Consider the following 26,079-nt stretch of genomic DNA (forward strand, 5'->3'; position numbering starts at 1 on the left):
CTCTTTTTTTTTTTTTTGTTCAAATTATAAAGCAATGTGAATATTCAATTACAGTAAAATGCTTGTTCTGGAGCTTTTATGTTGGAAATTTTGTGATTTTGTATAAGATGCATAAGTATATTTACTCGAAAATGGTCCTCAATCTATAAACAGGCTCTATGTATCCATGTGAACATTTGAAGGTCTGGAATGGACCGAGTGATGGTGCTATGTTTAAATTATCTTTCTGTTTTATTAACAAGAGCGTTTGAAGAGATTTATCATAATTTAGATTGATTACCTTAAACTTGTATTTCGTTTAGCTTTCTTAAAGTTTCTTTTCTTGCAATCACCAAAAGTTCATTGTGTGTATGAAGAACTACTTTTAATATTTGCAATGCAATAGCAAATCTTAAAAACAAATTAAAGTAATTCTAAGATAGAGAGAGCAAATAAAGTGCAAATTAAAAATGAATATATTTGACCAGAAAAATACAAGCAAACTCGGATAAAAAAGCAGTTGGTACAAGGAGGATGCTGCGTAGCTTGCATATAACTGAGAACGCAAGCACACAGGTGGTCCATCACATTGCAAACCAGATAAATAAATATCACTTGTCTCATGGCTTTAAACTTGCGCAGCTCTTGGTCCATGCACAAAAGAAGGTGAATTCAAATTACTGGTGCAGGATCTACAAACGGATCGATTAAGACTAGGACTGGTTATTTGGCAGCTTGCTAAGAACTGAATGTTCTGGCTTGTGATCGCATTCGAAATCAAGATGAACAAACGCCCGCTCGACCTCAGGAAGCTGTTCAAGCTTTATCTGCAATGATTCACCGATTGCATGCGCTTCCTTTAGAGGCAACTCTTCAGGGAGCTCAATGTCCACCTGTGCCATTCATGTTTTTCAAATTAAACAACAAGAAGCTTTTGATTTTGCTACAAGATCACCGACAAGATAAAATGTTTACAGGATAATATCAAGCCTGTTTTGAATTATACACCGATTGAGTTTATGGTAAAGTCTAGTTTATGAAGCGGAAGCACAAACAAGATATGCACAAATCACGATTAGAATTGAATGATATAGTTTATATAGCATTCTAATTTATCAAGCACAAGGACAAGGATGAACATCAATCATGCCTAGAACTAAATATATCAAGTTTATAGGATTCTAGTTTATTAAGAAAAAGCACGCATAAGTGGTGCGTCAAGCCTGATTTGAGCTAAACCTAGCAAGTTATTTATCAAGAAAATTGCAAACAAGTTTTGAAGTTCGAATTAAATAGATCTAGATTATGGCATAATAGTTCACCAGGCAAAATCAGAAAGAAGATACTTATCAAGCTTACTTTTAATTAAATCGATCCAGCTCATAGCATTCAAGCTCATCAAACAAAAGTTTAAACAAAAAATGCATGAACACCAGGTTATAATGATAAGGTGAAGCAATTACCACCACCCATCTAAGCTGAACAAACTATTCTGAATAGTATTTTTTTTAAAAAGTATTTCTTAATGTTTAGAACAAACCTCAACAAAGTACAGAACTCCAAATGTATATGCGCGAACAGTGTCAACACGTTTTATTTGAGAATCATGCCTTATGACAAGGTATGTCAATTTCTGCAACATTTCAGGAGGGGCTGATTGGCCCACCAGAGTAACTGTGCCAATGAATTTGAGAATGAATTAGTAATAAAGTGAAAAACTGATGTTTCTATGTAAATCTGCTATTACACATGAACTCAAAGTAATTCCAGAATTTAATATTTCTTGAAAACATCAAACTCAGACTTGATTAAAGGCAATCGCCCCAAGAACATTATCTTGACACTTTCTAAGGGCCAAAAACAAAAGTACACACAAAGGTAGCTTCACAAAATTAATTTCATCTCAAATTCAAAAAGTTCCAGTCGAGGCAAATATTATTAGTCAGTTGGGAAGCTCTGGCAAACAGTTTGCAAACCCTTTAAATAATAAAAATGGCTTTCTGAAGCCATGAGATAACAGGGAAAGAAGGCAACAGACCTGCGTTCTCCCATACAGTTCCTGACCAATTTGAAATTGTATAAATTGCAAGTAGAACAGCTCCAGCAGGATCAATCCACCAGTAAAATTTATCACCAAGAACAGCAGCAGCCAAACCCACAACATTGGTTACAACATCAAAATAATGATCCTAGACATGAAAGATGGAGTGAATTTTAGAATAATCACATGCATAGTTAATACCATAAGAAAAGGACACAGTTGCCAAGTGATCCAAATGAAAAGTTCAGCAAGAAACCTTAGCATAAGCACGGACAATATCATTCCCAGATGTTCTGCAATAAAGCCAAAGAGCAAGTTTTACCACTGTAGCAGACAACATGATTGAATATAACCAAATTAACTGTGTTGATGTCATTTTTGGCTTTGGGTCATTTTCTATCAATTGTTCAACAGCCTGAATAAGAACTTGGAAACCTGAAAAATCAAGAATTAAAATTAAAAAATTCACTGTTATTTCACTCACAAAGGGTTTTCACACTATCAAAAACATGTGCACACACATATGAATACGAGGGATGTCACATTCATTTATGCAGCATCAGGAAAAAAAATCTAGCAGCATAAAAGCTGATATGTACTCACAAAGGGCTTCACACTATCAAAAACTGATGTGTACGCACACATGAAGACGGTGATTCATCTCTTCAGATCAGAAGAAGACAAGGGATATCACATTCATTTATGCAGCATCAGACAAAAAAAAAGAATCTAACAGCACAAAAACTATGATTATATCAATAAGCTACATCTGTAATTAAAGGATTAAAAGCGAGCCAAAACCTATAATCATAACAGAAAGACAATGTCACAGAAGAAAATACCTAAAGTGGCCATGACAGCAGCAAAGACTATGATGCCTACTGGTTGCATGCGCAACTTGCCAATTGGATATTTGTAGATATTAACATTCTTCATAGTCAAATGTGTGAACCATAGAATACCCCCCGCCATAAGATCCAACAGAGAATCAAGTGTTGACGCAGCTATGGCAATGGATCCACTTCTCACAGTAGCATAAATCTGACAGCCAAAAATGATTAATTCATTAAATCACATATAGAACAATAAAATTTCAACAAATTTTCATTCAAAACAACAAGTATTGCTGATTAAAATCTTTCGTGTTATCTGAAAACCCCAATTGTGAAAAAATTATTGCACAAATTACCTTTAATATTAACAGCGCAATGTTTGCATAATTAGATATCCTCATAGCAAATTCACTCTGAGCTTGCTCTGCAAGCTCTTGCTCTTCATCCAGTACACCAGGTGCACTAATAGCATCAACTTCCTCAAAGGATCTGAGAGTAGAAAACTGCCGTTCATAGTATTCTTTCTCTCCTACATCAGAAAATCAAACAAAATTCATACTTGGCTCAAAAAACAGGCAATAATATAGAATTAGAATATTTCTTGTTAGAGATTATAAAAATTATTAAAAAAAAAAACATATGGTTCATGTTATCCATATATGCATAAAGAATACAGATTGTCTTGGACCAAACCGATATTTCCACAAATGAAGAGACAGACAAACAGACACGGGAATAATTAAAATGCAAAATCCAGGACATTTAACCAATGAATACTTTACATTAGTAACCAGATATGAAATAATTCAGAGGAATAAAAGGAATTTATGTATTGACATGTATGGTAGCATCCCTCTCTCAATTAGTTCTTACAAAGAGGGAAAAAAAACCCCTTTCCTCCCGGAACAAACAAAAATAGAGAACAAGGATAATCATACATAAATCAATCAAACATTGTTCCCAAACATTCATAAATCATAATTCATTTGACTAATCAGATCCAAAATTTAAAAAAATGGACAATCCACAAGTTCCCAAATAATATTTAGGGGACAAAAAAAAGAAAATGAAAAAAAATCAAAGTCATCTCTTTGAATATTCATGGAATCATTCCCAAGCTCAAAGCAAGAAATTCTCCAAAATATCTTAATCCATAAACAAATCAGAAGCTAAACACCAAGAACAAAAACGGAACAACATAAATTAAAACAAAAACAAAAACAAAAAAAAAAATCATAGAAGAATCCCAAATAGAGAAATCTCACAAGAATCACCTTTGATGAGGCCTTTCGTACGGGACAAGTCAATGTGGTAGGGTGTCTCGGGGTCCACGCTCCGCCGGACCTTCTCCGGCAGCCTAGATAAGAACTCCCTTCGCAGAGAGATCCCCGAATTCCTCCGCCGCGGCACAGGAGCTCCGTTCTCGTTCTGAGGCACCTTCCCGCCGAGCAACGGCACTCTCACCTGGTCTTCTACTTCCATCTCTCTCTCGATCCCCCAGCAGAGCTCCTTTCCGAAACCAAACCCTAACCCTGATAACTGCGATTCGGCAGCGACGAGAAAGAAGAGAAATGAGCGTTCAGCGGTATGTTCTTGGCCGTCGCTCTTTTTGACAAAAATGGCAGCATTAGCATGCACGGGAAACGGGAATCGGGAAACGGAAAATCCCAAGAATTTTATTTATTTATTTATTTATTTATTTTACAAAAGAGAAATAACTAATTTGTTCACAAAAAGACATAAATTCGTTTTTGCATGGTTGGAGGTTTATCCTTAGGAGGTCTGTCATGCTCGCAGGGTAATCGATCGACATCCGTACTTTATTTGTCGCTTTCGCAGAGATGATCCTACGTAACCCGGGTTTCTATGATCGTTCTTATAGAGCTGCCAATCGTATGCTGGATTGCTCGATTTAATAACTTCTAAAATAAAAAGCATGAATCTTTTAAGATAATTACCAATATATCTCTAGATTATATAATAAAAACCAATAAAATTTATAAACCTATGGCTAAAGATTGAGCCACGTCTTAGTTCCGTGATAGTTACCACGGAATCGAGTCTACCGGATAAAAAATTATCCTTTACTTTGTCGTTTATCGATTTGGTTAAAAAAAAAAAAGTTAGAGAATGCGCACAGTTATATAGCACAATCATAAATTTAACATGCAATTATGTTTTCATTTTACTTGAGTTTTCTGTAGCTTGCCAGAGATTTTTTTTTTATTTGATTTAAGATATTTTTTTGAAATAAACATCTTATGAAAAAACCGAAATCAATGGAATAAAATATTGTTGGTTAAAAAATATATTATTTTTTTAATTTATAATTAATATATATATGACTCATCATCTAGGACATTCACAACAATCATTAGATTACTATCTAATGGCTATATTATATTTATGAATATAATGATATATAATAATTATGAAACAGTAAATTTACTTATTATCCATATAAATAATAGCGGTAGGATAATGATCCAAAGGCTACAAATAAACATATCTAGTGAATACTTATTTACATAGGCACACAAATGACTTATGAATAGAGTATATATTAATATACATATATTTATTAAAAATATATTGTAATATAAATTTTTTGATTCGAGTGACATTAATTCCGTTGACAGGTTTAGATGGCATTTTAATATTATTGTAGATTTGAAGTGCATCTTATCCTCGAGAGCATGCACATAGGTAATTTATGCCCACAGGATGTTATTAAACCTTTAATATGTATATATATTATATATAATCAATAGAGAAAATGATTTGAGATCTTTGAAGAGTTTGAAAACGACTTCACTTGCTTGAAGAAGCAAGTGTGAGCTCACCCTGGTCCTAACAACATCACTAGGGCCCGCGCGATACTAAGGTCTTGTTTGAATTGGTTTTTGAAAAACCCAGAAGTGCTTTTTTATAAGTTAAGATCTTTTGGGTTCCAAAAATGTTGTTTAGTATCGAGCTTTCGAAAAAGCGGTGCAAAAAAATTGAAAATATAGTTTTTTTCAAAAGCTAATCATGATCAGAACTATGAAAAAACTGCTTTTTAAACTTTATTTTTTTACGACGATTTGCTTCTACATAAAAGTTAATCCAGATAGCAAATACAAAAAGTGCTTAACTTACTCTGGAGAAACACTTTTTTTCATAAACACATCTACTAAACTAAAAAAAAACACTTTTTTGATAAGCCAATCCTAACAAGGCCTAAGTTAATGACAAATATAATAATAATAATAATAATAATAATAATAATAATAAAATTCATGATAAATAGAAATAGAAGTAAAATTATAATTTTAGAAAATTTATTTAAAAGTCTTTATAACTTTTCAAATATCCACTGCAACCCACTAACATTTCAATTTCTTCTAAAGTCCCTTTTTTTTCAGTTTACTTATTTTTCAGTTCCTGTATCAGTTTATTTTATTTAAAAATTTAATTTTGCACAGCTTATAAAATGTATATTCCGTTTATTAAGTATATTTTTTATTTAACATTATATGTTTACTTGTAACTACATAAATTTTTATTTAAAATGTAATATTTTTGTTTAATATTTATTTTTGATGTTTAATATTTTAATTTTTTATTTATTATTTTGTGTTTCTATTTAAAATCATTGAGGGACATTTCTGATAAAAGGACTCGAAAAAAATAAGTTATTAGATATAGTTAAAAAATAATTTTTTGGAGATATAAAATAAAATAAGGGGTTTTTTTTTTAATCAAGAGAGAATTGAAAGGATGATATGAATAGTTTCCTATTGCCAACGACCATTTGGTCTATTGGCATTGAGTCCCTTGCGTAAGGTGTTCGCCTCGAGTATCGAGCGTGGCTCTCCGAGTTCGATCCCCATCTCGCGCAAGGTGAAGGCGCGATTCGATGGTGGCGCATGCCCTCCACGTGCTTTGTCTCGGGTTCAGCGGCATCGCCTCTCAGAAAAAAAGAGTTTCCTATTTAAAAACTATAATTGGGTTTAATAATGGGATGCAAAAGCAGGTTTAAATTGAAAAGATCTCAAGAGAGCTGAGAGAAAAAAAAATTTTAAGATGTTTGGGTTAGTTGCAAGCCATGTATGGAAATTATGGAACCAGTGAGCGGTGGTCCTGTTAAGTATTAATTGTTCATTAATTCAATAGCTCTAATCACGGATCAACATGTGCAGCTACATGTTCTTTTGTTTACTTTTTTTTAAATTTTTATGTACTTGTTATTTAATTTTATGTACGTCACCAGATACCAAATCCGTTCATGCAATGATTTTGATTTTGATTTTGGGGGACCCTGCACGAAAATTGTGCATTTGGTTATTTAAATTTGAATAAATAATTGAAAAAGATAAACATTGACGTGTTACTTTAATTATTATAAATGAATTGGTCCTCCGTGGTACCGTGGTAGTATAGTAAAATTTTTGTTTATCCATTGTTTATTATGATTTTTAGTACTATATAATCCTTGTTATTTGTCGTTTACTGAATTTCAATGTGGATTCACTGTGAAGAAGTCATACTCTCTGTCTCTTGATCTTGAGTTATATGAGATCAAGGATTTGTTATTATACAATTATGATCTCTGATATTTATTTTAGGTGTGCTTAATAAGTCTTTTTTATCTCTTGTATTAACCAATCACAAATAGTAAATTTTTAAAGGAATGTTCATTGTAATTAATTTTTATATATATTTACTTGTTTATCTATATATATATATATATATATATATATATATAGAGAGAGAGAGAGAGAGAGAGAGGGAGAGAGAGAGTAAGTTTTTGTCGCTAGTTATTAAAACTAGAAATTTATATAAAAAATTTAAAATTTAATAATTTAATTGATATATATATATATATATTTTTATAAATATGAAGAAGCCCCGAATCCTCATGCTATCAATTGAGGGCTTTCATAGAACATACGCAGTTGAGCACAGTGCAAATGAACAGTGAGGATTAAGTGGGGTTAGTTTAGATTGATTAGTTGTTAGTTTTATTTATAAATAATTGTTGTAGATGTAATAAAAATAGGGTTGAATGGTTAAGATTTATTGAGATACTATACTGAATTTGATTGAATGGTTCAGATCAAAACACTGTACATTCTATTTTTTACTATCAACCGTTGATAACAAATTTGTATAGATTTGAATTCTAACAACGTGGGCAGAAGATATGTCTTTTATATATATATATATATATATTGTCATTTAATTATCCCTTTCCATGCATATGAAATTTTTGTAAAATAAAAAAATGAATAATGTGATATTATGCGAAAAAGTTGTTTGAATTATTTACATAAATGACGTAGATGTCTGTTGATGGCCACATCATCCTACTCTAGATAGAGTAGAATGGCATGGCCGCCAATGAGCATCCACGTTCACTATATCATATGCTCATATTTATTTGAATTTATAAATTTATAAAAAAAAGTATTTATAAAAGTTAACTTAAGAAGAATTTAATTAGCTGTTCTACATGATTTAAAATAATAATAATAATAATAATAATAAAGAAAGCATTTCAAAATTGAACAAATTATCAAAAGACTTATCTTGTGGCATGAGAAAGACAGTTCCAAAAAGATTTTTTGGTCCATTATTGAACTTGTAGAGACTTTCAATGGTTGAATAAACAGTCACCTGTCATAGTTTTATTTTTTTAATTATATTATTATAGTATGAGTCTCATATCATAATTATAAAGAGAGAATTTATAATTAAAAAGTATTCCCAAATTAATCAGTTTTAAGTATTGTTAATCTTTATTAGGAATAATATTATTAGCTTTGATATGTGTTAATTTTTTTTAAAAAAATATAATATATGGGTAACTCTTTTTAAAATTTTTAAAGTTTTTTATTTTTTGCATATATACCCTAAAATTTACAGATTATTGCATTACATTACAAACTTCAGTTTCACAAGTCACGACCAAGCTGAAAAGGAACCAGGTACATGTTCAAAAGATAATATTATATTGTTTAAGACTTTGGCATCCATTTTTATCCCACAAAAACATTTCAACCCATCGACATGGTTATTAGCTTCAAAAGTTCACATCATGTCAAAGCTTAGCTTTGACCTGCTAACGACTTTTCGGATTATTAAGATACGTGGGTCGATAGATAGCTCTCACCGAATGGTGAGAATTGATTCATCTGAAAGCGCATTTTTGGGAGTTGTGAATAGTGGTTGTGTCAGCGGGTGGTTCAGTAGCCGCGTGAGACGGCCCCGTCCCCACTTGTTCTACACGTCCCTGGGGTCTCTAGTGGGTTCGTCCGCTCCTCTTCCCCAAAAGCTTAGTCTTGACCTGGCAAAAAATAAAAAATAAAAAGATTTTCATGTATAAGATACTCACATAGAAGGTTTATTATGAAGCTTTTATTATTAAAAAATAAAGAATAAAAATGATAATAAAAAAGATGCTAATAATATTTACAGGGGTTTATGCGCAATTCCCTACTTTTATAGGGATCTAAGTGCAAAAATCTAATTTATAATATCAATAATTTATTTAATCCAAAAAATTTGGAAAAGATGATTTCACAATTAATTTGTATTTGATTACTTTATAATAATAGTAAAGTCTAAGCCAATCACCTCCAAAATAAAAATAAAAATAAATAAGTCAACAATCACCTTCAATGAATTAAGTATTTAAGTTGCCATTTCCATGCCAACTTTTTAAAATATAATTTCAGACCTTATTTTAGTGTGAAATATTCTAGAAAAGCATAGTCAATTATCTTTAATTGCATGCTAAGCATTAGGATTAAACTAAAAGAGGTATGTATTGTGTTTGAATCTCTTGTTTTTATGTTAAAATGGGAATGTTTGGTGGTATACTTCGCCAACTTTCTTAGACATTTCTGATTATTTTTTTTTTCTTTTTGTTTGATTTGTCCCATTCCAATTCAAGATATAAAAATGATATTTTTATATTATACATATATAAACTGTCTATTATCAGTTAATAATGAATGAAAATTAGGTTAAATATCTTACATAACTTATGCATACATGTAAACATTTTATATTTCATGCCTGCCTATAAATATTATATATATATATATATATATATATATATATAGTTTGACTTACTCTGCTTTTGCATTTTATGTTACAACCATATATAAAGTTAAATAATATTTTGAGTAGCATTATTATAAAGTATAATATTAATATTTCTAATAAAAATATTTGAGAAAATAGAACATTAAAGGTTAAAAAAATCATTATATTAGCGAGGGGTATAAATGTCATTCGCTCCAATAGCCTATAGTAACCTTCATTAGTGTGTGTAAGAGAGAGAATATTAATGAAGATATGTGTAATTCCGAGTTTTAGAAGGATATACATTTAAAAAAAAATCCTAAATTTTATTATGGAAAGAGAAAATATTTAAAAAAATTGTGTAATTCTGAGTTTTAGAAGATTATATATTTAAAAACATTCTAAAATTTATTATAAAAAGGAACACATGATTATCAACAGTGTCCTGAGCTATTGGCACTCAGAGTCTCTTGCTTTATGGGTGACAGAAATCGAATCCCTGCAGGCACAAAGTGAGAGTGTATTGTTTAATTAAAAAATCCGCATATGTTTTTAACTAATTCTATGTTAGTTGAAATGCTCATAGTCTAATGACTATAATTAATGATGTGGCTTGTCCACTTATATGAAAAAAAAAAATTAAAGTAAAGGTTGACACTCATTTTCCACTAATTCATGATCTATGAATATATAAAAAAGAAAAAAATTGTAATTATCAAATCTGCATGACCACTTTTACCGAAGAGTTAATATTTCATTCTCAACTAAGTCAGAGGTTAAAGATTCAAAACTGAAGCTAGTTCATATTATATTATATATATATATATATATATAAATTGCAGGGGTATGCTTGTTAATGCATTATGATCTTTACATTCAACATTTTTCTGCATAATGTTCTTCACGTTCAAATCAAAGCATACAAAAAAACAGAAAACATCAAACAGAAAAATCCAAATGGAGAGTAGTTTCCCAATCAAAATCTTGCCATCATTCAGCAATTGTCAGAAATAAGAATTCAATCTGATGCTTTTCAGAAATAAATTATTCAGTTAAAAAACACATTAAAAAAAAAAAAAAGATGAATTCAGGAAATTGTTTGATAAAAAAAGTAGGAAAAAAAGTAGTCATGACTACTGGTCTGGAGCAGCTTTTGAATTAAGAAGAGGTTGGAGGGCTTTGACAACAATTGTCATGTTAGGTCTGAAGTCAGCTTCATACTGCACACATAATGCTGCAACTGCAGCCAACTGCAAGCAATAAATTATAAATTTATTAAAAATTCCAATTTTCATAATTCAATCAAATTACACTGTGATTAAAGAGCCAAACATAATGAGAATAGTGGTTTTTAGAATTATTCATGGATAAGTTGTCTAACTCCATTTTTGAAAATATATCTCTAAGTTTTAAGCAAAGTGATGTCCTTAATTTGGAATAAGTTATTCTTGTCATAATCTGCAAATAAGAAGTTTAATCTTTGCCTTATTCCCTATCTGAACACTAAACATTGAACACTTCATTTAATTTATTCCTGGCAAGAGGCTTAATCCTTATGTAATTCCCTACCAAACACTAGTATTATCCCATTTCTGAAACAAGGGCCATACACACTGAACTATCTTTTATTTCTGTGTTAAGAGCCAAAATGCTTTGTATAAGCTAACACAATATTTTCATTGTTATTAGTTAAATTTTGGAATAAGAGCTAAATTAGAGCAGCTTCTATTTTAATCTCAATCTATACTTGATATAAAGATTGAATTTTTATATACCTTAGCAACAGCCTTGGGAGGGTATTCATTGTTTAGCTTTGGATCTACACATTGTTTAACTTTGTCTTCACTTAACCTTGGAGTGGCCTGCAGATTAGTGATTCAATTTCAATCAAGAGATTTGATAAGAATTAAAGAAGGAATAAGAACTAAAGGGAGTAAAAAGAACTCACCCAAGTTACAAGACTTTGTTGTCCCTTTGGCATTGTATGATCTACTGGTTTTCTTCCTGTTAGAAGCTCCAGAAGAACAACACCAAAACTATACACATCACTTTTCTGTGTTAATTGTCCAGTCATTGCATACCTGAAAATAATTAGATGGATGATAAGCGAAAAGCGATATTTAGTTATACATTCTGATGCAAGTTCGGAAATTTAATAGTTTAAAAAATATTACTCTGGTGCATGGTAGCCGAAAGTCCCTAAAACACGCGTTGAATGTAGGCGGGCAGCAGTGTCTGGTGACTGGTTGGTTAGATTAAAATCGGCAATTTTGGGAGCATAATAGTCGAACAAAAGTACATTGCTTGATCTTATATCCCTGTGAACAATGGAAGGCTCAACTTTCTCATGGAGATACTCAAGACCTCTTGCTGCACCATATGCAATTTTCACTCTCTGATTCCAAGACAGAACAACACGAGGCTCAGCATTCTGCACTCCTTTCCTACCTAACAACAATGGCGTATTATGTATTAGGATTAAGGATGAAATACTGAATAGAATTAGCATTTGTTTGAAAATTAACATAAATACCATGTAATATGTCATGTAATGATCCATTTGAAGCATATTCGTGAATCAATATGCGGTTATCTGCCTCAAGACAGTAGCCAAGTAGTTCTATGAAATATTCATTGTTGAACCTTGAAACTAAGGATAACTGCAACAATGGTGACAATAATTTCTGACTGGATGAACAAATATTATGCACAAATATAAGCCTTATCGGCATTGTAAAGCAATGGTGGTAACAAAGAGAAACAGACCTGGGCAACAAAGTCAGGGTCAGGTTCTTGAGAGGCAGAGGGATCTAGCTTCTTTATTGCAGCAGGTTGTCCTGAACTTAGAACTCCATAAAATACCCTGACCGTAAGATCCTTCACCAATTAAAGCCTTCTGACCAAAGTTATTAGTCATTCTGTTGAGATCAGCCAATGAAATTGCTGGTATTTCAATAGGTAGAATCTTTTGCACCCCTCGATTTGATCCTTTAGGCTGTTTATTATCATGTCCTATGAGAGATTGGCAAGTTAGAAACAAGACAACATTTTTGGTCATTCTTCATAATTGCAACCACATGCAAAACGATAATAAATGAACAAGGAGATGAATTTCTGGCCTTACTCTGTTAGATTTAAAGAAAGATATAGTATAGTAATACTACATTCAAACATGCACTGCTTCTGGATATGGAGATCAAAGATAAGCACATTTATTCAGCAACTTCCATGTTGAAGTTAAACTCTTTTAACAGTTCAAGCATTCAACAGAAGCTATGTCAGTAGATCACTGTTAGATTTTGACATTGGAAATTTCCAACTCTTGGTTGATCTCCTGATGCCAAGATATTCATCAACTCAAAAAATGAAGGTCAAACTTACTTTTGTGTTCTGCTTTTTCCCTGCTTAATTTCACATATTACTCCAAAAACTAATCATTCAAATTAAGCAGGGACTTTTTGACTGAAATCTTTGATAATCATTTGTCTCCCCTTTTCATTAATACCAAATTGAAATCAAGAAATTGTGGCCTAATAACAGCTAATCTAGGAAACATACAAGCAAAAAAACAATCAAAGAAAATGTTCATCAAAATCTCTCACAAAACAAACCCAAGATTCCAAATCAATCACACTTTTACCAGAAGGGTTGAGAAATTTCTGAGGCTCTACAAATTGCTTTGCTGGCATGCCATAACTCTCCTCTACATATTCTCCACAACACCACATCTCCACAATGCACCTTCTGCACAAAATCTAACACACAAACATCATGGAACACCAAAAACATACTAAAAGTTTCATCAGCTTTTGATCCAAAAAAAAAAAAAAATTGCATTTCCAAACTTCATGCATACAAAGAACAGTAAAACTCAGAGAAATTCCAACTTGTTCATCTCTTAAGAAATAAAACAAACACCTCATGCACAACAATTGCCATGCCAAAGAATAAAAAAAAGTAACTCAAGAATGGGATTTTTTGCCATCTTACAATCTTGTGATTGATGAGAAGTAAGAAATCACTCTCCTTGTTTGATTACCAAAGCACCAAAAGATCAAGTGAGAATTGAATGACGAGAAGAGAAACAGCAGAACAGAAGGCGGGAATGGAGGTTATTCTAGTTATATATTTTTGTGCATGAACCAATAAGGAAACGCCACGTCATCAAAGATAAGAAAAATAAGACAGACGTGCCTCCACGTCCCACGTCCTTGCACGCTGTTTCATATTTTAACGGACGTGCTAAATTATGACGGATAAATCATTGTACATTACTCATCATTAGAGTTTTTAACAAAAAGTACTCTCAACGTTTCGCGCAGGTGGTTGTAAATTCTAACACCGTAACACACAATTGTCAATTAAAAAAAAACACAGCTCTAATTTTGTATTTCATTATTTTATGATTTTCTAGTTTTAAAATATTTTAAATACATGTCAATAGTCTATAAATAATGGTTCAATCCTATTATAGTGTAATGGTTACTCATTTTGATGGTGAGTGGGTAAGCACAGTTCAAAACTCTGTACTCAATATTACAGTGCTATTCATCATGACCATATTTTTATACAGTGATATTTCTGTGTGTGTCCTCTGTGAAAAAAATTATATTTTTATACCTTTTAAAATGGTATGGTAGAGAGAATTTATCATCGCGGAGTTTTAGTTTCTAATATATCACATTTTAGATGCAAAATGATAGAACTTCATTATTCATGAGTTAACTCACCCCATAATAAAATTTTATAAGGTTGTTAAGCTATTGTAAATGGTGTACTTTAATATATGTCAGTCCTTTTGACACTTTTAAGTAGGGGACGCTTGTTGCCTATATATATATATATATATAAAAGTTGAGTCCCATAAGAGATACTTCTCCTTCATGCATACCTAAATACATGCATACATACATAAATATGATTTTTAATTGAAATAATATGAACATAAGAATAATCCAAATTATGAGAAAATTCATGCATAAGTTTTTGAAAAGGTGGATAAACCACTTCAATAAAATAAAAAGAGAGTACAAAATCACAGCCTCCCCTCACACAGAAGGGGGAAAGGACACCAAACCACTAGCAGTGGTACAAACATCTCAAAACACAAAAACTAACAAAAACAATGGAGAACATGCGACAGAAATAAAGGAGGAGAAAAGGGGCCTCCTCCCCACCAAACAGCCCAGAAAGTGGACTACTCCGTCTGCAGTCCCGGCGCCTCCTCGGCCATAGTAATCTCAAGATCTGTCTCAGAACAGGGTTGCACCTCAGCACGGGAACCCAAGAACTCCAGACTCCTCTGAACACTCCCCATGGCCTCGTCAAGCTTCCCCTTGTCACCCTCTGCACAGTTATCGTACCAGAACAATAATAAATGATCAATTTTAATAATAAGAATATGCACAAAAATAACATTGACACTAAAGATAACATCATTTCTAGCAAGCCAAATAATCCACCCAATAGCCAAAGATAACATCATGCATAAGTTTTTGAATCAAAATAAAATTAAAACTAAAGTAAGAAAATGATGATAATGATGTGATGAATGGCACTCAACGTGTTGGCTTTTGATTTTGCTGCCGTGCAAGTTTGGCCAACTTTTTATTTGTTTATTTTTATATTTATATTTACAAACACTTTTCACCCCTGATTAATATTCCAAGTTTATCCAAAAAAAAAAATTAATATTTTAATTTCATGCGTTTACGTAAGAGTTAGACTCATTCAAGAATTAGAAGCCTCCCTACCAAACCTACTTTTCCCCCTTAATTCCCCCTTCTAAGCACTTTCCATGAAACTCTGCATTTTTGACCAGATGTATCGACTTGCTTCAAATTACCCAAAATACCCCTTATAGCATCTTTCTACACTTTATTTTCTTTTTAATACTTATTTTAAGATTTGATTCTTCAAGTTATCAATCATTTTTTTTTATTAATTCTAATTGCATAAAACATTTCTAATGTAATTTATAAAGTTATGAGGCTTTATCATATAATTTGTAGTTTTTGTCACATAAAACTATATATTCTCTTGATTGACCAATCACTACCAACTTTTTTCTAGAACAAAGCCCCAAGTGCATTTTAGGAAATTTACCTTAACCTTGGCATCAAAAACACATTTGATCAAACAACAAGCTTCAAATTCAACCTAAAGAAAATAAAATAAAATAAAAAACTCAAACTTTGACCCTCAAACTTAGATAACTGCTGACGTGGCAGCAACATGTCAAAATGGTCTCAATACACACATACACTATATATATATATATATATAAAGAAGCCAATGGCATGGACAAGAACATATCATCAAACAATCTGAAAAATCTCCAAATATATTCAATCAAGAGTACACCCAAAGAAAAACAATGGCTTTTGATCTTAATGTTTTCTCTTCAGGGGGTTTGCAAGATGTTCTACTTAAAATTGGTGTGTTTGTGCTTGTTCAAGCTCTGGTGTATCTCATTCTCACCAAGTCATCAAACATCTTCTCATCAACGAAAACCATGCGATCACTTAGTTTCCGTCCGGCGCGATCGGTGAGTGTCCGACGGATGCTTGCTTTGCTCTCCGACCTCCCGCCGGAGCCCTCACCGAAGGTCAACAATTCTATGGCTTTCGAAATTTCGCCTCGTGATCATGCTGATTGATTTTCATCAAGTTCATCACTAGTGATGATCATATTCAATCAAAACAAACACGTATGTAAATAGTTTTGTTTCTTTGCTTTGTTGTGAGAATTATTTTATTTTATTGTGTTATTCGTGAGATTATAATTTAATTATAAAATTCTGCATACATCGAGTTTGATATAAATCCCAATTTCTCATTTCATAACATATATATATATATATATATATATATATATATATCTTTTTAAATTCAATTAATTAATATAGAATATAAAATTTCCTCAAAGAACATATGTACACGCTCACACTATGATTATAAATCAATTGAAAGTATTTTTTAAAAATGTTGTTGTATCAACGCCACAACATGTACCTGAATGTTTTGCCAGACCATATTGAAAATATATGTAAATATAATTTTGCATAGGGTTATATATGCAACTTCGCACTTTGAAAGGGATGTAGATGCAAATTTCCACAAAGTAACTTAAACATGGCTCAGACCTCAATTTTAGAAATGAAGTCTGCAATTACAATTTCTCCCAAAATAAAGATATCTGTTTACATTTCTTAATTGCACATGGGAAGGGATTTGGAGAATCTGACAATCAGAAAAATAAAATTGAGAAAGGTTTTAGAACAAAAGATTCCTGTCAATCGATTCGAGAGTGTTTCAAGTGACAATGATTTCAGTTTTAGCTCCAATAGTTCTGGATTTGCATCGACATGAAAAGCGAGGCAGGGGACCGTCCTCTCGGACCACCCATGGATGTTCTGCCACCGTATTTAAGGTCACCCTCCGCTTCGGGTCTGCGTAGAAAACGTCATATGCATCACATTACAATGACAACAAACACATTTATCAAGCATTTCAAATTCATAAATATTTCGATTGACGTGTTTCATTCGGCGCAAACCTTTACAAAGAAGTCCTTGAAGTAAGTCACTGAGCTCGAAATCCATATCTTCGGGGAGTTCCAAAGGACTGTTGACAATCTGAAATGAATTGATATAAAAGAAAATGAGAAAAAAAAAATGTGAAGAGAAAGAAGCAGAAAATTTCAGAGGAACTCAATAAGGAATTACCTTATCATATGTATCTTGCAAGCAATCCCCGATAAAGGGGCATTTTCCAAATATCATACAGTATAATGTCACACCTACAGCCCATACATCGGCAGCTTTTCCGTGATAGCTTGAACCTGTTACATAAAACCAAACTTATGTAATTCAGTACTTGGAAACGTTGAGATGTAGAAAATTCAGCAGCTATGTCAAACCCAACCAAAACAACATTCAGGTGCTGTAAAAACAGGAGTCCCGGGAGATCTTCGCAGTTCATCATTACCATCCTACAGTAAATGCAAGAGATGAGAGATCATCATCAAACTAGTATTAGGAGCACTTCACAGATGATAAACATGTGTTGATTTCATAATGAAATTTAACAGAGGAAACTGATCAAAGTAAAATTCATTTCTAATTATGCATTTCTTACTATTGTACAAGATCTAAACCATGACAGGAATTTCCTAATACAGAAAACATTGGATTAAATTCATAACCAATCAGGTTTACCCTTGCAATTGTAATTCTGTCCTCATGAAGGCCAACATACACATTGACCAAGTATAAAAATTATAAAAAGAAGTACAAAATATTCCCTATGATATAAGGTGACATTTCAATGAATCAAACTCATGCAGCAATGCTTTCTGATACTTGTAAATTGAATATTTAGAACATTAAAGTTTCATGAAAGTTTCTATGCTCCCAACTTCATATCCATTGATTAGCCACTTTACATCTACAACCACAAGTCTCCCTTGGTTCCAAATTAGACATGCATAGCAATCAAACAGATTCAACTGCCATGTCATTTGGACAGCAACATGCGCATAAAAAAAAAAGGCAAATACTAAATAGCATCAAAACTATCATTGCAGCATATTTCTTGGAGTTAGAGTGCAAATGGTAGACAGTACCCCAAAAGCATGGCTCACACTAAAATCACATATCTTCGCTGTTCCATTTCCTGTGACCAAAATATTTTCTGGTTTTATATCCCCGTGCACGATATCCTGAAATAGATAAAACACATATTGTGCCAAAAGGTAAAACAAGTCAAATTATACAGTTTTGATATGAATTAACACTTCATGAAAATACAAAAAGTTTGATCAGGGCCACCAAAAATCAGAGAAATTTCCATAATATCACACAACCTATGATTTACTGGTTATTGACCAATAGCACTGTAGTTGATAGCCAGCTTTAAACATTTATATTGCAAAATAGTTTATATAAACATTTATCTGAACTCAGAAGATTATGGTTCTATTGGCTCATTTGTTTCTAAATCATGCAATATAAAGTGCCAAGTTCTATCTGGTATCCAGCAGTCACATAAATAATTTACACTATATCAAAAATAAATAGCATTTCCAAACTAGAGGAAGAACCCCCTCAATCTTATTTTTAATTGTAACAGATGAAAAGGTTAAATAATACATGAAACTCATTGGATCATTACCAACATGATATCCATGTCGATGAAACTTTATGAAAAATTGAAGAGTCCAAGGTGATTAGAAACAAAAGCAAGTAGTTCAAAAACTTCATAATATTGTGCCAGGGAAAGAAATACATACATGAGCATGCAGATACATAAGCCCAGAAATTATGTCCCTCAGGTACCTCCTGGCAGTATCTTCCTCAATCCCATCACACATTCCAGAAGCATCATATACCAACTTGCCTTCTACATACTCTAAAACTACACGAGAAATGATGAACATTTGGTAATTCTCGTCTATCTAAGAGAAATACATTGCCAAACAAAAACTCATAAAACACAAGCATTAAAAAATAAATAAATAAATAAATTGCCACCAGGTTACCCATGTAAAAGTGATCTGAATCAGGGTCATCAATCACCTCAACAAGATTAACGATATTAGGGTGCTGCAATGTCTTCAAAATTGAAACCTGGAAAGTACAGAAAAGCTCATATTCTCCTTTGGTTATCCAAAAGCAAGTAGAAGCCAGTAAGCAAATAAATTTTAAAATCTATACAGACAAATGTATTCAGGACTTCAGAGCTAGCTTGTCAAGTCTATGGGCTGTAACTGATATCATCATTGACAAATGACGAGTACCCATCATCAGGTTTGACCAACTAAAGAAAATTAAAAAAAAAAATAGAGTTAAAAATGAACATTTGCATTCAGCATAATTCTCCACAAGTAAACCTTATCCAAAATCATAGCATTGCCACTCAAAAAATCAAACTGTGGATAGGGTTAGATCAATTAAAGAAAGCTACCTCCAACCACAGGATTAACTTGAAATTTGTGCAATGAATTATTCTCACAACCTCAGGGCCTCAATTACTTTCTCTTTCTTCCACACCATCCTATCAACCATGATGAATTGCCCGAGTCTGATTATCATGCTCTTCATGAAGTTCATCCTTAAACTCCACATATGATCAAGTATTATACTATTCAACTATTGGCTGCAAAATGGGTCATATTCAAATCCTTACAGAAAAATCTTTCTAGAATGTATCTATCAAATCTAACCTCAAACACCCAATTCAATATAACAAATGAAAATGACCACCAGAGCAAACTTATTCTTGACGTACATGAGTCTTCAGCTTATGCTATCCATACTAGACCTCTTGACACAAGGACATTCTACCCACCAAAAAAAGAAGGAATGCAACCATTTCAAAGAAAACTTAGAAGTCCATGATATGCAGTTTGTACAAATTGCAAAAGCATTGTATCAAAATGCCATCTTAACTAACTAGTACCAGCTACATATTGGCTAATAAAACCATGATCAACTAATTTCAACCAATATTTTGGCCAAGTATCACCAAAAAATGTTAAAACTTCATTACTGAGTTTGACGTGCGACTTATAACTGGATGATATTCTAATAGAAATAAGCCAAGTTTTCAATGATCAAGAGAAAATGAAAAAGTATAAAGATCATCAATACTTCTCAATTAAATGGCAATAAAAAAAAATGCACCAGAAGCTCTAACCTCCCTCCGCACATCTGTAAGAGCTGTTTCAAAAGATGAAACTCGTACTTTTGCCAATCGAGACTTGTAAAATGCCTGCACTGGGGACAGCAAACTTTTATATCAGACACTAGCCTTTAACACACTTGCCGGATATCACATGGCAAGATAGAAGTAATTCAGTAAGCAGTTTTTTCCCCTAATGGCATCAGTAATTATAAAAAGATACACTTCACATTACTTTCCAATCCATTGCGTAGTTTTGGAGCTATAAGGAGAGAGTCAAGGATTTCAGCTATATGATGAGTTAGTTCTCTAGTGAGCTGCTTGGCTTGGTTGAACTAAAGAATAAAAAATCAAAGATTTTTTGAACTTGTAATTATAATGTTACAAGTGTAGAAACTTGTAGGGAAGAAAAGAAATGTTCAGTCATCTCCCAGTTCTCCAGATATATATCTCTTACTAAACTATGTTCCGTATATGGGCTACATATCTTATACTAAACATATTGCATACTGTATCAATTTGTAACCCAAGAAATGCCCCTTGCTTCACATCTGAAAAAAAGAATTTCTCAAATCAGCCAATCAACAAAAAAAGCTTTTGAAAAGAAAATTCAGAAAAGAGTTATCCTCAGAAAAAAAGCTCCAATTTGGAGCATCTCTAAGATGCTAAGGGACTTAAAAAGAAGTCTTGCCAAAATTATGCTAAATACCACTCTTATAATCAAATGAGATTATGAATACAACATGCATTTTTGTAACCCAGAAACTTTTGGCCAAATACTACATTTAGGAAAAGATGGATCTAGACAAATTGCTTCTTATTTGCAACTAAATGGAGCTATGTATTATTGAAGGCATAGAATGTTGCTTTATATTGGACATTACCTCATTAAATAACGATAGAATTCTTAATACAGGTTTAAATGGAATGTCATCCAACAAAAACTATCTACTTCAAACCCAATATAATTAAATACCACATGGTGTGATTATACATAAAGAAGTTGTTGACTTTAGTTTAGTAGTCTATCAATGGCCACATATCAATGTTTGATCTCAACTGATATACATTTTACAACAGAATGGTATCTGAGCAGCTTGGCATATAACATTTCATATACAGCAGAGGACACTTTGGTGATTTAAGTTCTGCTCTAACTTTATATTCAACAAACAATGGATCCATTTACACTGACTGCCAACTATGATTTCAAACAATATACTGCAATAGTTGTTTCTCCCAAATCAACCACATGCCCCTAGCCATTAATTTTAATAAGGAAAGCCATTCGTTGAACTTTTTGGCTGATCATATAATTGCCAGTATACTACTCATTGTTGAATCCCATGTTCACATGTAGAGGATCACTATTATGAGTTGTTCCAAACAGCTTACACAGTAAATTAATTAAAGCTAGATCCACTTTTTCTGTATACATTGTTTGTCAGATACTTGAACTCTGTGAAAGAACCAGATTAAGTTGCATTCAGAGAAAGCAATACAAAATCATAGTTATGATAAGATATGCATTTTCCATACCTGAATAAATTTAGTCACTGATCATGTTTAAGGCATTAAAGTAATCACCATAAAAAAAAATATGTGAGAAAGATGAAGGGAATATACACAATTTCTTCCAGACAATTATGAGAAGAAATAACATATAATATGCTGGAAAAGTACCTTAATTGCATATTGCTTTCCATCACTATTACTCTGGTACAAAACCTGCATCCATAGCACACAAAACTTGATAATTGGTGATTTTAACTTTTACTAAAGGCATTTAATTTAATGATCACCTGAAAATTGAAATAATTGCAAAGTATAACAATAATCTAACCACTTTGCCATAGCTTCCATGGCCGATATTGCACTCCCGAACATATTCATTGACCATTCTGTGGCCATCTGCATTCTGCAACAACACACAATAAAATAAAATAAATTAAGGGATAAGATAATAAAATTTTATTTCAATGCAGGAGAAAGGCTAAAAGCATCTATTTTATATCCATTGTGGCTAACTAAGATCTGGTTAAAATAAAGAAAGATTTGGTGTTTAGAGCATAACTTGATCACAGAAGCTGAGATCATTTCAAAAAATACAACTTATAATGCATGTCTCGCTTATCCAAATAGAACTTCAAATTCTCATAGGGCAGCAATTTATAAGGTGACTCTATCGACAAAGCTGCAATCATTTGCGTTAAAATTCCCAAATAATCATGAGAATCTCATGAATTCTTTACAAATACTTTTCTCAAATTTCTCACAGCTTCCTAGAGGAAAAATCTACCTCTTTGTATTTTCTCCATTTCAATTTTCCTCCCATATTTTGTTAAAATCTAAGCTATGTTTGTTGGTGAAGGTATAAGCATGGATAAGACCGGAAAATTTCAATTTTTGGCACAAGAACTATTATCCACTTCTCTTCTGAACATATTTTACATTTTGCAGTTTTTAAAACTAATAGCGTTAACTTACTGTAAATTATGAAATCAAAGTCTTGCTATAGCTTGGGCTGTTGAAACAACATGCTTGCTTCCAATCTTAATTTTGAAGATTCAAGGTTCAGAAAAAAGATCATTGCCATCAGTTTTTTTAAACAAGTTACTAATTTTATTTTATTTTTAAATGACTCCTCACTTATCAAAATTCAAGAAAGAAACCCAGATATGATAATATAAAAATAATAATAATGTGGGCAGACCATCCAAGATGTAGCAACTTTGATCATAGAAAGTTGATGGGTTTAATGATCATAGTAGTTCAGAAAACCACCCAAAACTATTATAGTTTTATCACCATTAGAGTTAAATTCTTCTTGGTTTCAAGGTTCAGAATAAATGTTTCAACTCTATCCTGGAATGAGCCACTACTAATCACCGAAACCCCCATCAACTATTTGGTAATGTGGGACCAAAAATTCCAATTGTCCATTGTGGCAAAAATGACTGACATAATCTATCAAATGGAATGGGAGTCCTCTATACCTCACTTCGCACTAGAACTGTTGTTTCCTTCACAGGGTGTTCTCTACAGATCACCCTATCTTTCCCAGGCAAATGAAAAGCCTTCTCATAGTCCTCAGAATGATATCCATTGCCACTACTCAGCATGCGTTCATAAGCAAACTCATCCTCAAGGAAGCGATCCATATCACTATCAGACTTTCTGAGAAACCCAAGGCAACTGCAGCAGCCCACATCCCGGTCAAAATCAGCAAGTTTCATCCCCGACATTAGCTGCCCTCCTCAATTGAAACCAATTAAACTTCAATAAAACAGAAAGATGATATTAAATACACAAACAAAAGTTAACAAAGGTCACTATAAAATCATCCGGTATGAATCTAGAAGGCTTCAAAAATAAATAAATAAATAATAGATGAACTGATAACCTTTATGAAAGATGCAAATTAAGAGGAAAGGAAAAAAATCATATAGAGCTTAAAAAACTCGAACCTCAGGTCAATGTGAGTCCATCAATTCATAAGAAATTGGATCATCCTCAACTTAAAAGACATGTAAAAGAATACCCAAAAAAATTACATTGAAAAGAAAGCCTGTTATTTGCGCATAAAAATGAGACAGCCAAACAAAACTGAGACAGCTAACTACCAATAGAAAATCCATAAAAACTTATATCTAATTAAAAACAAAGGTTTAATTTAAAAGACAATTTTAAATCCAAAAATAGAGGTGAACTTAATCTGATGATAAAAATAGGCAAAAAAATTGATCATGGTAAATGTGAGCAGTATTACAGCAAAGCTCACAAAAATTATCAGTTGCGAAAATTGGGATGACCAAACCAAATGAAAGACAGCAAACAATACAAAATTAAAAGAATAGAGATCAAGACTTTTACAGGTGCAAACAAAGAGATGCTATATTAGATACATAGGGAAACAAGATATACAGATAATTCACAACAAACCGCAAGCATTCTAATTTTAGAAACTGTAAAAATAAGAGAAAAGGGGGGACAACGTCAAAGAAAAATCCATAAAATGAGAAGAAAAAAAATTTATGGAATGGTGCACAAAAACAAAAAAACAAAAACCATACAAAAGAATTCACCGAACCAGAAAATATAAAAAGAAATCATAAAAAACCATGCCAAAGAGCCAAAACAAATTGGGAAAATCAAAAGTGACATAGCCAGGATTAAAGCAGAAATCAAGAATTGCAAAAACCATAGATATCAAATCAGAGAGCATGAAAAAGAAATTTTATATTGGTTCATCATAAATGTGAAGGCTAAAAATAATAATAACAATAATAAAATAAAGAAAGAATTAGGCAGCATTACATGATCCAAAGATACAGGAAATTAAGTCAAAAGCATGCGCCAAATGGATAAAAGATCAAATCTTATAGCAGGGAATATCAAAACGAACAGATTCAAATTAGAAAACCCTAGAATCTCAAGAAAACCAAATAACAACAGAAAAAAAAAACCGATTAGCGAACCAGCAAACCCACCAATACCAAATCCATGAGAATCAATGCCCTAACAAAACTAAAAACAGGTTGCCGTGGAAAAAAATCAGAACTTTCCGGCCAAAAACAGTGAAAGATTCAAAATAATGGCACAGAACAACAACAAAAACAGATTCAACATGATATAAAACGAGAATTAAACAGATAACAAAGCATACCTTGGAGACAAAGGAAGGGGAGAGAAGAGGGAGGAGGGATCTCGCTCTATCTTGTCTCTCTCCCTCTTTTGTTTCTTTGTTTTGTTTCCGTTCGAACGGTCGGGAGTTGGTTCGGTCCCAAACCGGCATCGGTTCGGTTCGGTTCGGTTTGAACCGGGTGGTTGATTTCAAATGTTAGAAAAATATATCTATAATTTTTTACAATTACAAATTTTCATTTTTTAAACGAAATAACGCATTAAGATCTAAATTAATTGGCTACTATAATTTATAACTTGTTAACTTTGTTGTTAAAATGAGTTTGGTTTGGTTCTTTTGTGGATCGAGTTTAATAATTAGTTTTTTTTTGTTTTTGAAAAAAAGTTCAATAATAAGTTGAATGCGTGATTTATATCAATATGTCTTTTTGTTGTTTGTACAAACGATAATTGATTAATAAATAATTTTTTGAATCTTAAATAAAATTTATTATTATTATTATTATTTATATTTTATAATTTTATATAAGAAAATAATTATTTTTGCTTTAAACAACTTAGTCTATTGACAACGAATCTTTTATTTAAAATGTTTGCATTTTTGCCGAACATGTGTGTTCAAATCTTACCTCATATAAAGTGAGGGTATAATTATATTAAGGTATTAACTTCATACATGACACTGCCATATTTATCACATGTTGTCAATATATATATATATATATTTTTTTGTTCCATCACAAGCTTCTCCATGTCATGACAACTTCTCTTTTAATTTTTAAATCAAAGAATGGCACCTCATTCATATGCTACGTGTACACACACGAAA

General features: G+C 32.2%; 4 protein-coding genes across 4 annotated transcripts; 1 reads left to right on the forward strand and 3 right to left on the reverse strand.

The window, feature by feature from the left end:
- Window positions 1-421: 421 nt before the first annotated feature.
- Window positions 422-4,488, reverse strand: LOC120262129 (metal tolerance protein 4). The gene is made up of 7 exons (XM_039270191.1): window positions 4,128-4,488; window positions 3,210-3,382; window positions 2,863-3,061; window positions 2,277-2,455; window positions 2,018-2,168; window positions 1,520-1,653; window positions 422-872 (listed from the first exon to the last, which is right to left on the reverse strand). The coding sequence occupies exons 1-7, from the start codon at window positions 4,333-4,335 to the stop codon at window positions 693-695; spliced, it is 1,224 nt and encodes a 407-aa protein (XP_039126125.1). The 5' UTR covers window positions 4,336-4,488; the 3' UTR covers window positions 422-692.
- A 6,569-nt stretch (window positions 4,489-11,057) lies between these two features.
- Window positions 11,058-13,997, reverse strand: LOC120261763 (probable protein kinase At2g41970). The gene is given in 9 exon segments (XM_039269746.1): window positions 11,058-11,174; window positions 11,700-11,786; window positions 11,873-12,005; window positions 12,099-12,372; window positions 12,458-12,584; window positions 12,691-12,792; window positions 12,794-12,936; window positions 13,565-13,668; window positions 13,915-13,997. Coding segments are annotated over 8 exon segments (1,071 nt in total). The 5' UTR covers window positions 13,653-13,668; window positions 13,915-13,997.
- A 2,244-nt stretch (window positions 13,998-16,241) lies between these two features.
- LOC120262284 lies at window positions 16,242-16,665 on the forward strand. Its single transcript, XM_039270377.1, has one exon. The coding sequence runs from the start codon at window positions 16,301-16,303 to the stop codon at window positions 16,580-16,582; it is 282 nt and encodes a 93-aa protein (XP_039126311.1). The 5' UTR covers window positions 16,242-16,300; the 3' UTR covers window positions 16,583-16,665.
- A 382-nt stretch (window positions 16,666-17,047) lies between these two features.
- On the reverse strand, window positions 17,048-25,330 carry LOC120261389 (serine/threonine-protein kinase GRIK2-like). The gene is made up of 12 exons (XM_039269265.1): window positions 25,273-25,330; window positions 23,603-23,854; window positions 22,450-22,524; window positions 22,290-22,334; window positions 20,609-20,701; window positions 19,465-19,552; window positions 19,216-19,340; window positions 18,550-18,645; window positions 17,850-17,916; window positions 17,651-17,766; window positions 17,482-17,560; window positions 17,048-17,374 (listed from the first exon to the last, which is right to left on the reverse strand). Exons 2-12 carry the CDS (start codon window positions 23,849-23,851, stop codon window positions 17,238-17,240), a joined length of 1,170 nt encoding a protein of 389 aa, XP_039125199.1. The 5' UTR covers window positions 23,852-23,854; window positions 25,273-25,330; the 3' UTR covers window positions 17,048-17,237.
- Window positions 25,331-26,079: the final 749 nt, after the last annotated feature.

The sequence above is a fragment of the Dioscorea cayenensis genome, chromosome 5, assembly GCF_009730915.1.
Source record: "Dioscorea cayenensis subsp. rotundata cultivar TDr96_F1 chromosome 5, TDr96_F1_v2_PseudoChromosome.rev07_lg8_w22 25.fasta, whole genome shotgun sequence".
NCBI lineage: Eukaryota > Viridiplantae > Streptophyta > Magnoliopsida > Dioscoreales > Dioscoreaceae > Dioscorea > Dioscorea cayenensis.

Bases quoted from the DNA above. Each gene is read 5' to 3' on its own strand.
- LOC120262129 (XM_039270191.1), bottom strand. From the start codon at position 4,335: ATGGAAGTAGAAGACCAGGTGAGAGTGCCGTTGCTCGGCGGGAAGGTG. The intron at 2,456-2,862 runs GTATTTTCTTCT...TTGATTTTTCAG, and splicing joins TGCTGTCATGGCCACTTTAG to GTTTCCAAGTTCTTATTCAG. The intron at 2,169-2,276 runs GTTTCTTGCTGA...TTTCATGTCTAG, and splicing joins TTGTCCGTGCTTATGCTAAG to GATCATTATTTTGATGTTGT.
- LOC120262284 (XM_039270377.1), top strand. From the start codon at position 16,301: ATGGCTTTTGATCTTAATGTTTTCTCTTCAGGGGGTTTGCAAGATGTT.
- LOC120261389 (XM_039269265.1), bottom strand. From the start codon at position 23,851: ATGTCGGGGATGAAACTTGCTGATTTTGACCGGGATGTGGGCTGCTGC. The intron at 22,335-22,449 runs GTTAGATTATTG...CTATGGATGCAG, and splicing joins ATGGAAGCTATGGCAAAGTG to GTTTTGTACCAGAGTAATAG. The intron at 17,917-18,549 runs GTACTGTCTACC...CATTTACTGTAG, and splicing joins GTGTGAGCCATGCTTTTGGG to GATGGTAATGATGAACTGCG.